The 15,102-nt window shown below is 49.3% G+C and overlaps 1 protein-coding gene across 1 annotated transcript in view; it reads left to right on the forward strand.

The window, feature by feature from the left end:
• The window catches only part of Atp2c2 (ATPase secretory pathway Ca2+ transporting 2), a 58,477-nt gene that overhangs the window by 3,437 nt on the left and 39,938 nt on the right, over positions 1-15,102 (forward strand). The window contains exon 2 of the mRNA XM_027410751.2: positions 14,691-14,801. Within this exon, the coding sequence (XP_027266552.1) occupies positions 14,691-14,801 (111 nt within the window). The remainder of the gene's footprint in view (positions 1-14,690; positions 14,802-15,102) is intronic.

A 15,102-nucleotide genomic window follows, 5' to 3' on the forward strand; every position in this document is an offset into this window, starting at 1 on the left:
TGGGTGCTGGGAATTGAACCCAGGATCTCTGGAAAAGAGATCAGTGCTTTTAACCACTGAGCCATCTCTCTAGCTCCCAGATTAATTAAAAAAAAAAAAAAAAAAAAAGACCTGACACTTGTCTAGCATATGCATGGCCCTTGTTTCTACCCCCCACCACATATCACAGGACTTACACATAGTATTCTTAGCCTGAGGTTGACCCACACCCCTCAAATTTCACCAATATGTGGGTATGTTAGAGAAAAGAATTGCACCTTCAACAATTTACGCTGAGTTGTGACTTCAATCCATACTAACATTCAGACAGTCAATCAAAGGAGCCACAGGCTTACAGCTCAGCTGTGGACACGGGCTTGGAAGTATGAGGTTCAAAGCTGCTTTTAACAGGGCCGGAAAAGACCAAGACCCAGCCCATGATGTTCCATGCCTGGTTCGTTCTCCATCACTGGCTGAATAACACTTTGTCCCCAGGCTTGCCACAGGTACTTGTGCTTGTCTAGTGCAGTGCCCCTGGCTCAGGGTCTCTCACAAAGTGGTGCTAACATGGTGTGCACGTCTGGGGACTCACCTGGAGCACTCACTTCTAAGCACTTGGGCTGTGGCAGGCTTGTTTACAGGCCACGTGGTCCTTTCCACGGGGCTGCTTCTTACACAGCAGACAGACTGCACAGTGTGAATGACTGAAGGCAGATGTAGAAGAGCCGAAACTTACCCTGAGAATGAGGACTTACAACTCCTGCGATTCTGTGGAGGAAGCCTAGGCTCCGCCCCTTCATAGGGGAGGGATGACACTGCTTGAGTGACTACTAGGGGACAGAGGTGGTAATTAGGGGATCCCTCAGGCTGCCCTCCTACAGTACTAGGAAGATTTCCAGCTAGATGTGGTGAATACTTGTCATTCCAGCATTCCAGAGGTGGAAACAGGAGGATCTACAATTAAAATCATCCCTGGCTCCATAGACAGCTCAGGGAAAGCCTGGGCTACATGAGAACCTACCCGACACCCCCCCCCCAAAAAAAAAGGCAGAAAAGAAAGGACAATTTCTTTAGCTGGAGTGATTCAAAGTAAGAAGGACACACACACACACACACACACACACACACACACACACACACACACAATCTGATCAGAATTCCCTAGTTTTGTGACGTTTCCTTTAATGCTATTATCTCTGGGCTCAGAGTTTGGAGTTTTTGAGCACTCTCATGCCAAGAATGGCCATTTCCACATGCGTGTGCAGAATAGGATGTCAATATGCAGGAGCTTGCTAGTTTAAGGTGATCAGTCTCAGACCTGTGACACCTGGAGGCAAGCTGACTGTGACCAATAGCTGCAGAACTGGCTTGGCCACTTGCAGAGAAGGAACATCTGGACTGTAGAGATGGTGTTTCTTCACTTCAGTCTGGTGTGTTTAATAACTCACTCCCGGGCTCCTTGCTGGTGGCAGGCAGGGAGCTGTGAACAAAGATGAGATTCCTGTCAGTCACCTGCTTGTAGCTGGCTGCCCCTCTCTGCCCCTTTCACCTCTGTAGTTTACACTTGAGAGTCCCCAACTGAGATCTTGGATGTCTCCATTCTCCTGTTAACAAGGTGTGGTGGACTGTTGTCACTGGTGCCACCAGGTCTGTGCTTATCAGGCCAATCACTGGAACAGATTCCACTTAGTAAGTTCTCAGGAAACCTGAAGGTCCTGGAGAATCAGTCCAAGGATGCCAACATGGGACCTGTCTAGTCCTAATGCCACAAGCCTTGTCCTGAAGGGTAAAGAAGCCTGGACTCTGAGCTCTGAAGCCAGGATCTATACGAGTGAAGTGTTTGGTGTGTGTCTTGGGGAAGGGGGTGTAGAGCTGGGGATTGGGGCTCCTGAGCATGCTCAGTGAGAACAGGATCATCCACCAGATGGATGGGTGTCATCTATTCCTACCCTCCACCAGGGTAGGAACTTGTTTGTCTCACACTCATAGCTGCCTGGCTTATAGAGGACCTAAGTGTTTGCGATCTCCTTCTGCCCTGACAATGACCAATTGAAATGAGAGCTGGCAGGAAGTGTAGCCAGGGACCTCCTAACTGGGACAGACTGGGCCTTGACCAGTGACTATGGCACAGTCAAGAGCTAAGGGTTGCAGTAACTGGATGAGGTGGAAGTGAGTGGGGGTCCCATCAGACCCTCCAGCCTGTCACATGAGGTGCCAGTGGGAGAAGGATGGTTTGGGTGTCACAGGCTGCTATTCTTAGGCTTCCCCACTCCCAGTGATTCCTGGCAGAGATTACTTTGGGCCATTACCTTAGGGACTGTGGGAATGAGTGGCTCAGGAGAGGGGCTCAGCTCAACGTAGTTGCGGTTGGTATGAGAGCAGAGCTGGCTGCCTAATTCCTGGGATTAGGTATGAGAGAAAAATGCAGGGTCCCTATGCACAAAGGAGGAGAATGTTTTCCTCTCTCCCATTGTCATGGCGTTCACAAAATGATTTCATTTATTACTGTGTATATATGGGCACAGCACACTCATAGAGATCCGAGGACAACTGGACAACTTTGTGGAGTTGGTTCCATCTTTACAAGAGTTCCAAGCTTGCAATGCAGGCATCTCATCTGCCGCAATTTCTTAAAACATGTGATTAATGAGCAGGGGCCATGCCCGCCATGACACACATAGGAAGGCTAGAGGACAACTTTTAGTTTTCTTACCATGTGGGACCTGGGGATTAGCAGGCTCCTTTACTCACTAAGCCATGGCAATGGCCTTGCCAAGGGTTTTGACTGCTTCTTAGTATTGTATCTTATATGTAACTACATGGCACATGCAGAGACCCCAGAGGGAGTGTGGTCACAGCCACTGGAATGGTGGGTGATGGCAAGTGGAACCCTGCATGAGCAGAGCCACCCAGCCCCAAGCTAAGCATATGTGTCTTCGTCACCTTAGACTTCTGTGTGGCACAAACTTGAAATAAATCAAGATGACTAGCATGTAGCAGTAAGCTCCAGGTACCACTTCTTCTCCCATCCCTTAAGAGCTGGGATTTCTGTGCACCTGTCATCTCACACCCAGGAAACCAGAAAGTGGGACATCACTTGGGTTCCCGCTAGAGAGGAAGGGGAAGGTTAACACCAAAGCACAGTAGTGGTCTGTACTGAGAGGAAGGGGAAGACTAATACTGAAGCACAATAGTGGCCTGTGCTGCCTCAGGCTGCACTGGCAGCTCCTGTGCTATATTATTATTATTATTATTATTATTATTATTATTATTATTATTTTATTTATTTATTACATTTATATATTATTTCTGTGTATGTGGAGGTCAGGACAACTTGTGGGAGTCAGTTTTCTCCTTCTACCATCTGGGTCCAGGCCTAAACTCAGATCCTCAGGCTGGACAACAAGGATCTTTACTCACTGAGCCATCCCACCCATCCCATTGTAGGGCTTCTGACCTGTTCAACACTGGGAGTGACAACAGGGAGCACAGCACCATTCAGTGGGGCCTGTGGCCACTATGGCCTCCACAGCTAGAGGGTTGGAGTCTTTCTCTGGCCCCTTGCCTGCTTCCTATCTACAGTACCCATCTGGGGTGGGGGTCTAACAGTGTTGTTCATGGTGCAGATGCTCTGGGGTAGGCCAGCCCTCCCCCGGAGGAGGTGCTGTTTTTCCGCAGCTTGCTATGGCTCATACTAGAGACCTGGGATGGAGGTAATGGCGGCTGGCTCCTCCTGAGCCAGAGAGCACCATCTCCCCCACCCTGTCCTGATCATCCTCTGAGGTGTCTTGTGTCCTCTGCACCTAAGAACTCCAACCTGATGAACCACCTTTAGTGACCTTGCTTCATCTCAGTAAGCCCTGCCTATAGAGAAGTCATATCCCAAGGCTAGGGTGGTGGTGGCCATGGGAGGGGATGCAGCACATAGCTCCAAGTTCCCTATGGAAGACTCTCTGGAAGAGTCATTGTCCTGCTGGGCAGTGATGGCAGGCAGCTCTCTGTGAGTTCCAGGCCAGCCTGATCTACAGAGCTAGTTCCAGGACACCCGGGGATGTTACACAGAGAAACCCTGTCTCAAAAACAAAACAAAACAAAACAAAACCAAAACAAAAAACAGAAAAACAACAAAAAAGTCATTGTCCTTCCAAGAGCTGAAGCCCACATGAGAAAATCATTGCCTTCCATGGAGGCTGCAGGGTACACTTAAACTTAGGTTAAGCCCCCATCTGTCCCCATATCTAGGCAGAAACTGTGCCACTGCAAGGGCCCTTCCAGAGCTTTCTGCTGACCTACTAAAAGGAAGAGAGCCCAGCAAAGCACAATCAAGTGCAGACCATGCCTAGGACTTGTGATTCTGAAAACTTCCAGAAGCAAGGTCAGTGTAGCACATGATCTCTCTTGAGTATGAGAATGTGGCCTGGGTGGTCTGTCCATCACCCACAAGAAGAATGTATTCCCCAGGATTCATAAGTCTTTGCTTCCTGACAAATCAAATGTGGGAGTTTCGTGGGTATTGGGGGAAGGAGTACTGATCTGAGACCACCCCTGACCTGGACCTCCAGCTGTAGTACCTGGAGCCCCTTCTTGATGTATGACAAAGGATGCTGCCTCATCTGGTATATCACTACTGTGTAAGGAGACGCTTGTCATAAGAATCAAGGAAAGTCAGGTTAATTCCCAGGTTTCTGGATTCTTCCTTTGCCCCCTTCCTACCTCCTCATAGCATTTAGGCAGCATAAGCAGAGTCTGCATGGGCCTTGCATACCCTCAGCACCCATGGAGAGTAAATGGAATGACCCAAGATGCTGCACTGACTCCGAGCAACCCTGGGGGCATGTGAAAAGTGCCCCAGATCTCAGACACTGGCACCTACGACAACCCTGGCACTCTGGCTCTGCTGGACTTGGTGGCTCTAGTGCTCCCTCAGCCATGAGACCCACTCAATGGATCAGTTTCTCATTGGTTAGACATCACCCTCCTGTACCTCCTCTCTGGGGTGAGAGAGTCAGCAGACTGCCTGTCCTACTATGCAGTATCTTGAGGTAGGTCCCATGAGGGAGGGCAGAGCCTGACAGACAGACAGACAAAGCCTGGTGCTTCTGCTGTGACACAGACACACTCTGGAGGAAAGGGTGGGGCAGGGAGAACTAGATTAGCATTTGACTGACACACTCCTGGGTCACATGTCACACAGGCCATAGAGCCCACAGCCTGGCCAAGGGGGCAGATTCCTGGGAAATTAAGCCAGTGTTCCTCCTTGATTTGGGAGGTGCCTGCTCCCCAGGAAGCCCTGTGGGCTAATGCCCCTCTGAGTCACTCTTCCTCTGGCTTCTGAAGACTTCTCACAGCTGTCCCCAATCCGTCTCCAAGTATCAATATAGTGAAATGTCAGTGTCCTGACTTCTCTGCCCGTGTCCATCATTATTGTCTTGGAACCTCCTGGGACTGAATGTGACTCTCTGCTCCTTCTTTTTCTTTCCATGTCCCCCCTTTGTACAGCTGTCCTCATTTTTTCCCTTTGTATAGCTGTATTTTTTCCCCGTCATGAACCAACAACAAATCTCAATGGGCACAGGGCCACACCTCACTCCCACTACACATTTTGGTCCTATTTTTCTCCCAGGCACTGCTAGTTTGTCACTGTGTGACAGCTAGGCTGTGACATGCAGGGGCACTCTGGTTCTTTCTCTGGACTGCTCTAAAGCTGTGGGCTGTGTTACAAGATACCTTGGCTGCTTTGCTATAGACTCTGGGGCTACACCTGGTCCTGTGAGAACTTGTTCCTATGCCTGAATCTACCCTCTGTACAACGGGATAAACTATGTACATCAGAGGTGCCTCCTGAGGAAGAGTGATTAAATATAGGATTAAATATTTAAATCATTAAATAGTGATGAAATATTAAATAAGGAATGAGCGTTGAGGGCGCCACCTGTGGGCAGTTCGTGTTTTTGCAGGTGCAGGCACCTGTGTGATGGTCAGGACACAAACTCAAGTTCATTCCTCAGACACCATTTTTCTCTCCCACTGGCATGAAAATTGCCAATTAGGCAAGACTGGTCGGCCAGAGAGTGATCCATCTGTCTCTGCCTCCAACCTTGTGGTTTCTGGAAACTGAACTTGGGTCCTCACAGCTGGAAGGCCATCTCCCCAGCCCTCATTGTTCCTCTTTAGTTACAGGACAGTATTACTACATGACTCTGACTGTACCTTTTTTCCACCTACAGAGAGCCATCCCAGTTGCACCACCCCTGGCCTCCCCCACCTCCCCTGAGTCCTGTAGCATTAGTAGCTAGGCACACATTGCCCCAAACCTAGCTGGTTTTCCTTTTTCCATTTTGAACCCTTAGAGAAAAATCCCCACAATAGCCAGAGGTTCCAAAATGTCAGGAGCTTGTCTAGAGTAAGACAGCCTGCCTGGGAGTTGGAGGCTAGTCCTCTGTCTTCTAAATTTCACTTCTCTGTGTTGCTGGTTAATCTCTTGGGCTATTGAAACAGGCTCTTTCAAAACGTTTTTTATGCAAATAGCCTCAGGTACTTGGACTGACTATCAAGTGAGTAATCCAATCATGCTTCCTGTCTCCTCCTGGCCAGGTGATCTCAGCAGTCCAGCACTGCTACAGCCAGGGATCTGGGCCAAATGCTCCCAAGACCAGGGGCCAGAGACCTCGCATCACTGAGGTTCAGGGTCAGATACTGCCCATAGGGAGGCCCTTGGCTTTGCAGAAAGAGCCGGGAAGGTTTTTCCCAGGGCTAGAGGAATCAGGCTAGCCCTGCTGATCCACTGGTCTCCAGAAGTGAGGCCCACAGAAGTGGCTTCAAGACAGGCAGGCAGAACTTGAAGCCAGAGTGTGACTCTGCTTCCAGGAATACAGGTGTGGTACTTCCTGGAGCCCTTTCCCTATCATCTGGGGCTAGGCCATTTCCTGCTGCACAGGCCACAGCAGGTCCTAAGGAGACCCACCTTGCACAACTGAACCCAGAATGCATGGGTGAGATGGAGGCCCAGTTCTGTCTGAGAGGTGGGAAGGTAGACTGGGGGCCCACTGCCCAACAGAAAGGTAGGCTCAGTCCTCACTCAAAACCTGCCTACTGTGGCCTTGAGGTCTTTTGATCCTGGGACACCACTTTCCCCTTCAACAAAGTGGTCACTGCACATCATCAGCCAACCTAGCCTTTGGTTAGACTTGGGAGCTGGGGCATACAGAATTGACAGCTGTGCAGGGCTCAGGGAATGCAAGCTGGGTCTGCAGCTACAACAGGGACTATTAGGAGACCATGAAACAGACACTGAAGGTCCTCCACCAGGCCCTTAGAGTTAATACGTGGCCCTGCTGACTACCTTACCTTCATGCTTGCCACCCCTATTTGGGCACAGATTACATGGTGACCCATTGCCCCTAAACATTTGAAGACATTCATTCCTAATTACAGGGAAGTCCTCACAGTCCACTTACCACCACCACTCATCCACAGGCACATTCATGTGGTACGTGAACTCACCCAGGTCTGGAACCTCGTAGATTATACATTCCCTGTCCTTTGTTTATGTAATGGTTCCTTGGGTTTCCCTGGTCTTTGAAGTGCCTAGAGTCATTAAGGATTCCAAACTCATAACTTCATGGACTGTTTCCCCAACGTGAGTTGGTCTGGTGTTTCCTCAGGTAGACATTGGCTCCTTTCTCCCGAGGGATCTCATGGAGGGCATGGTGATAAGTTCTACCCTATGCACTGTGTCAAGAGCCTGAGGTGGTATTTGGTAGCTTGATGTTGGGTGTTTCCCTCCACCCTCCACTTCACTTTTTCAGTTCCTCATTGAACTTGGAGCTTGCTGATTCAGTTAGATTGCCTCTGCTTCCCCAGCACTGGGATCACAGACATGTACTGCCCTGTCTGGCTTTTACATGGATGTTGGGGGCACTGAACTCAGATCCTCATGGTTATGTAGCTAGCCCTTTACCAACTGAACCATGTCCCCAGCGTCCTTGTGATGCTATCTGTCCCATTGCTGGTGGTGGCAGCTCCTATCCTCAGCTGTAACTAATGTGTCACTCTCTTAATTCATCTTGCATGGGCGATGCTTCTCTGACTTAAGGCGTCACTGAGTTATTTCCTAATCCCACTATTCAGCCACTTCCTAGCTGCCCACACTAGGGAAAGCGTCCTCTCCTCCCCAGCCCTTAAGTCATTCATACCAGTGTGAACGCACACATTCCTGTTTGTTTCTGTTAATGTCTGTCCTTGTCCGCATTCATTTCAGCTTGCTCTGCTGCCCAGATTTGCCTTAGGAGAAACCCTTCCTAAGGCCTCCGTGCCCTCCCAGCCTTCCCCAGAATCAGCTGATGCTGCTGAGATAGGAAGAATTCTACACTTAACCTCCCACCATCTCTCCCCAGCCAGGAAAGCAGCTCTGGCTCCTGGCTCTTGGCTCCTGGATGTGCATTGGGCTACTGTGTCCAGAAACAATAACAATAACAAAAATCTATCGCTATATTTGTCTTTGCTAGTGGGAGGAGGGGTGTGTGGATGCATACACTGTTAGTCTGTATTCAGTTTTGTGTCTGTGCACATATACGTTGTACATCCCCCAATCCAATAAATCCCTAACAGTCCATGTCTGCTTGCTGAGTACTTCCCTGAGAACACCAGTCACCATGGTTATCAGGCTATTTATGAGTCATATAATCTCTCTATGTGTGAGCAGACTCCTCCCCTTGTTGGTTCCTAATTATATTGGCTTCCACTCAGCCCAGCTGTGTCCTCTTGTCCCTGACTATGCTGTTCCTCTTGAATAACACACATAGTGAGAGTGGGTCATGGTCTGTCTTGCTGAGAGCTGGCTGCTCCCTTAGGCCTTATACACACATGCACACACTCACACTTACATACATGTGCATACTCTCTCACACACATGAGTATACATGCACACATGCAAACACATGCACACAAACACTATAGGTACCATTGCAGCCCAGGAAAGAACTCGCTGCCCCACTTGACCCAAGGCTTCAGATATTTTCTCTGCAGTCTTGGCTGTGTGTTCTTGTTAAGTTCATGTCACAGGACAACACACCATGATTTACGAAAGTCATAGGCTTTGCTGAGGGAGGCCCAATAAGCAGGTAGGGAACCAGAATTTGAATTCTGAGCAAGCGGCTGGCCTGCCTATATTCACAGCTGCCTGGGTTGTTGCATTGAGAAAGTTTTCTTTGATACTAAAAAGTACTGGGTGGGCCCCACTGAGCTCACTTATAACCATCTGCTCCCTCCTTTCTCTACTGCACTTAAGCTATGCCAGGTGACCTGCCTCTCAGGTGTATAGCATCTGAGACTCCACCATAGATTCTTTTTTTTTTCCTGCAGTTTTTTTTATTTGATTTAAAAACAAGATTATTTTACATGACAATCCCAGTTCCCTCTCCCTCCCCTCCTCCCCTACCACCCCCCCCCAACTGAAACCCTACCTATCACATATCCTTTCTGCTCCCCCTGGATGGCCACCATAGATTCTTTACCCTGCAGCATTCCCTCTGGCCTCCCTCTGCTGGAGGAAACCAGAGGCTTTTCATCTTGAGCCCTTTCCCTAGTAAGCAAGGTCTTATGGCCACTAGGCATTTCTTCCTAGGAAAGCCATTATCCCTCTCTCCATCCCTGTCCCCAGGCCAGCCAGGACTGGCTTCCCCCACTTTGAATCAGTAACTCTTACTTGTAACTCAAGACTCACAAAACTGCTTCCCATTGTCCCTGCTTTCAGTTACCAGGTTTCCAAACCCAAAGGCTAGGTGAGTTCCTACTGTCTGCTGGATTCTTCCAGAAATGTATCTTCTATCCTCTTTTCTCTATGTTTTACATGGGCCACCTTTTGCACAGCGGCCCACACCTCTAATTTTCCTTTTCTATCTCTTGTTAATGGTACCACTATTGGATCAGATTCTGTGGAAGTGTCCTTTATATCTAAATGCCTGCTCTGGGAACTAACAATGCCCTGTATGATATAACAGCCTAAACAGGACACAGCCAACATGCTAACTCTTGCAATCAGCTAGTAAATCATGATACTGGGTTGCTATATGGTGATGGGATGAAATGTCCATGGTCCCACACAGCAGCAGAGTGACCCGCCATCACTGGTAGAGAAACAGCCACTCTCACAAAGATAACAGGAGGACTGGGGTCCCTAGGTGTGACACTTTATGGGTTTGTGAAGCAGGCAGAGCAGATCCATGTGCAAAGCGGTCGATATGTTTCATCTTTTCTAGAAGGTGTTGCACGAGAGAGGGCCCAGTGGTAGGCAGATTCTGAGAGCTGTGAGTTCTGTCCTTGTTCTGGGTGGTGCTCACTCAGGCATGCACACATGTGAGTCTCCATACAGCTGTGCATGGCTTACACACATGACTATGGTAGGTACATCAATATACAGTTAACGTCTCCCTTCAAGGAACTCAGGAGGTCACTGGGTTTCCTTTCAGGGGCAGCTTTGCGCCACACATTACAGTGGTCTTGTGGTTAGCCAGCCAGCTTATAATGAGTGTGTGGGTTGACGCTAACACAGAACCATTATGAACAGAACTGTGAGGCATGTCTCTGAGAGGACCCTCTGTAAGAAGGGCCTCTGAACAAGAAGTAAGCAGAGCATTTCCAACTTGAGTGATGCCACATGCTCTGCAGTGGGGACTGTCCTGTTGATGCCCCACAGTTGTATGTGAGTAGAGAGCTCTCCCCAGCACCAGTTCCAGTATGTGGATGTCCTTGGCTTTATCATGGGGCTTGCATTCTTACTCCTTTCCCAGTTTTCACAAAAGACAAAAACAAAACAGTGGGCCATCACCTTCCCCTTTCATAGGCCAGAGACCCACATTCTTTTGGTAAATTCTTTGTCTGAGGTTCTGCAGCAGTTTTATCTTTGGACTCTACTCACGGTGCTCGCACTGTGGGTTACCCAGCCCAGTCCCCTTTCTACTTGAGGCTTGAGTCTACTTCTTATCTTAGTTTTATCTTGTACTTAGAAAGTCCTTTCTCACTCTGCCATCCTAAGAAAAGGCAGGCCTTTGCTTCCTCTTGCACTTGGATGGCTTCGTCTTTGTCTTGTGTTCATATTTGTTGATTTAAGTGAAGGTGCTTGCGTAACTTCTTGGCATAGCTCAGGAACTGTGGTCTCCCAGGCAGCGGGCAGGGTTCTCGCATTCAGAGAATAAAGGAGCAAGCCAAGGAAGCATTGTTAGGGTAGACTTGTACCTGCTGCAGAGGCCACAGCGCAGGTGTTGGCCTCTATGGGGAAGAGGGTGGTGCCACCATAAGGGGCACCCTGCGTTGTGAATGACACTCCCTGCCTGTTCCTGTGCCTCTTGGCTGTCTTCCTGGCTGTGCACGCAACTGTTCTGGCCACTGGAGCCCTCCCTTTCTAGTTCTCACCTTCTCTCCCTTCCCCAGCATGGTGGAGCACCTTCTGTTTTGTGTGTACTGTGCTGACATTCCTGTATAAGTTGGACTGTGACAGCCCCTCTCCCATGAGGCCGGTGGAGAAGTGTGGGGGCCTATGTGTGGGCCAGCAGGCCCGTGTGTCTGGATACAGGGAGGGGCTGGAGTCTGGAGCTCAGCAAGCAGGTGATGACAAAATTAGGGTACCACTGTTACTTTAACACCACACACTTCCATCACTACAAGCCACACCCATGTGTTCTCTGGTGGTTGGAGAACAGAGTCCATTCTGGGTCTCACAGGTAGAAGGCAGTCTGACCAGGGCAGCTCCTTTTGTAGGTTGGGGGGAGGGGCTTCTTCCCTGCCTCTCTCAGCTCAGGGAGGCCACCTGCTGTCCTCAGGTTGGGACCCCTCCATTTCCATCACAGAGTTCAGTGTCTCCATCAAGGCAGTGCCTCGTTGTTAATTTTTAAAAACAGGACCTTGCTGTGTCACTCACACTAGCCTTAAATTCTCAGCAATCCTCCTGCCTCAGCCTCCCACATGCTGAGATGGCAGATGTATGCCACCATACCCAGTTTGACTAATGTTTTCTTAGTGGATGTGAGTCTCTGGCAGAGCTGGTTCACACATATGCAGAGGAATCCTGACCACACTCATTGCGGTGTCAGAGGGCCTGGGCCTCTGAGCTAAGCCTGGCACTGTCTTAAGGACCCTAGTTTCTGAAAGGAACCCTGCTGTCCCTTCATCACCTATGTTTGGGGTTTCCTTTTTGTTTGTTTTGTTTTGCTTTGCTTATTTAAATTAGAAACAATCTTGTTTTACATGTCAATCCCAGTTCCCTCTCTCTCCCCTCCTTCCCTGCTCCCCACCGGCCCCCTATCCCATCCCCTTTCTGCTCCCCAGGGTGGGTGAGTCCTTCCATGGGGGATCTTCAAAGTCTGTCATATCATGTGGAGCAGAGCCTAGGCCCTCCCCCGTGTGTCTGTTTGGGGTTTCTTGATGCCCTGAAATGCAGGTCTTCCTTCTCCTTTTCCTCAAGAGCCTATTGCAGTTCTGCAATGTCCTTCTGTGCCATGTCCTACTACTCAGAGGAAGAAACTGAGGCAGGGGTCTGTTTTAACAAGTATGTAGGAGGAATTCCTGTGATACCAGCCCCTAGAACAGGATAGAGATCCTGGGATCCTGGTGACATGGATAGGACCTCCCCCCTGCACTGGACAGACAGGGAGGCAGGGAGGCTGCACCGTGCTGCCAAAATGCTCCCTCTGCCCTGAGCTCCAGGCTGTCTTTTGAGCCTGTCATCCATGGGAGATCACATTTGTCCTTTGTAGGTCTCTGTTAGGCTCAGTTCCAGCCTGAGCCTGCTGCTGGGGAAGCTTCTCTGAGAAGCCTAGTGTCCTGGACTGTTGCCTCAGGGACCCACATGGGAGCAGCAGGCTGTTTGCTGCAGACAAACAGTGCTCTGGGGTCACAGAGGAGGCAAAGAGGCAGGGGAGTCAACTAGTATGGGACTCTATTGTATGAAATCCACAGAGGTTAAATTAACCCTCAAAGAATACGAGGCTGTGGCTGCAAAGACTGCAGTGGGTGGGCCAGTCACCAAAGCCAGGCCAAGAAAGATGGGCGTATCCCAAAAGCAGCCAGGATTTGAGTGTCTCCAAGCCAGAGAGAGGGAGGGATAGAGAGAGGGAAGGAGAGAGGGAAGGAGAGAGAAAGAGACAGGTTTCAGTGTCACAGGACACTGATTTTGTAAAGTGAGAGGTATAACCAGAGGTAGAGATGCAGGTGTATTCACACCCAGGGCAGTCTCCAATGCATAGGGAGCAAGAATGAGGGAGTGAGGGCTGGATGGAGACTAGAGCCTAATGGTCCAGTGTTGCATTTGCAGTGAGCTCATTATTGGTGTGGGGACATTTGGGGAACCACAGAACCTGGCGAGGAGCCATGTCCTCACTGCCATACTCTGATTATTGGCATCAGGAGCAGAATCCCACGAGGTGGACGTGTTTGGCGGTTCCTATGGACAAATGGGCCACTGGGAGCTAACTTGCATTTGAGGTGTTGTGTTGGTGAGAAGGGAAGAGGAACTTGGACTCCATCTCAGCTAAAGGAAGTTGTTAGCACCTGTCTCCCTTCCGCCTTCCCAGTTCCTGGTGATGGCTTGAGAAGGAAAAGATGCTATCATGTCCCAATGTCAGAATTCTGAGAAGAGCATTGCAGATGTCTTGATGTGTCCTGGCGCTCAGATCCCTCTGTTGTCACAATGTCCCAGGCCCCCGGGTGTTCGATTGCCTGGGGCTCTAGGCAAAGGTCCTCAGGCCTCTAGGACCTAACAGTGGCCTCCACCCCTTTCCTTGAATTATTTACAAAACCTCACAGAACTAGAGTGTGATACCACAGATCGCCACAGGAGGCATTCTTTACAGTTTGCCACAGTGAGGGAGGGTCCAGGTTTTGAACATGTAAACCAGCACCCTGATCTGTCAGCCTAATCCTATTAAAGAAGTTTGTTTCGTGCAACCGGACAGGTCACTCAGATGTCAAAGTGCTTTGATACACAAACATGAGGACCTGAGTTCAGATCCCCAGTGTTCACATAGACATGAGTGTGGTGGCACACATCTGCAATACAACTGTAACCCAACCCAGGGCACAGGTGTGCATTTTGAACCAAGTGGAGCCTCAGAGCTCACCAGCCAGTCTAGACAATAGGTGAGTTCAAGGTTCAGTGAGATCCTGACTCAAAAAAAAAAAAAAAAAAAGGAGTGAATGCAATGATAGAAAATACAAAGTATTGGCCACATATATGTGCATAATACACACATCACATACATGCACCACATACACCACACACATACTATATATACACACTAGACTATAGTAATAATAAAAGAAAAAGGTTATTTCTAAACAGATGTGTCTATAATGGCCGATGACTATAAAGAAGCCCTGAATGTCCCTAGCAGGAGGGATAGGAGCAGAACCTATGCATGACCCTGTGCAGAGAGCAGTGAGGAACCTTGCATACTGTCACTAGCATGGCGAGAAAGCACAGTCAGAGGGTGCTGGACACATGACCGTTTCCGTAGATTTCACACTGAAAAAAAACCAATGTGGGTGGTTGGTGAGTGAGCTTGGGGACTGATGCCATCTGTCTCAAGATGTGGACGAGGATCGTGTGAATGAGTAGGCGTGCATACCTCGGGTATGTACACATGTGTGTCCTGCTTTAACCAGAGACCTCACGGTGAAATGTCCCGTGCTCACCAGCCACACTGCTCTCTCCACAGATTGATGACCAGTGCGAGCTGAAAGCCATCGAAAGAGAAAAGAGTGTCACGGCTCTGCCACCCAGGGAAGCGTGTAAATGCAGCAAAGAGGATTTGGCCAGTGCCTTCCTTGTAAGAATTGTGTTTGTATCTGTGTTTATTACTTTTCTTCTTGTCTTGATAACAGTGCTGCTCAAATGCCACTTAAGGGAGGGTCTTTCTGGCTTCTAGTTCAAGGTGCAGTCTGTCATAGCAGGAAAGTCCTGGTGACAGGAGCATGAGGCAGTTGTCACCTGCATCTGCAGTATGGAAGCAGAGAGAGACGCATATTGGTGTTCAGTTAGCCCCCACCCCACTCATGGGATGGGTCTCATCTCAATAAAACCGCTCTGGAAATGCCCTCATAGACACATCCAGAAGTATTTAGCGGAAT

The sequence above is a fragment of the Cricetulus griseus genome, chromosome 3 (assembly GCF_003668045.3).
Source record: "Cricetulus griseus strain 17A/GY chromosome 3, alternate assembly CriGri-PICRH-1.0, whole genome shotgun sequence".
Lineage (NCBI taxonomy): Eukaryota > Metazoa > Chordata > Mammalia > Rodentia > Cricetidae > Cricetulus > Cricetulus griseus.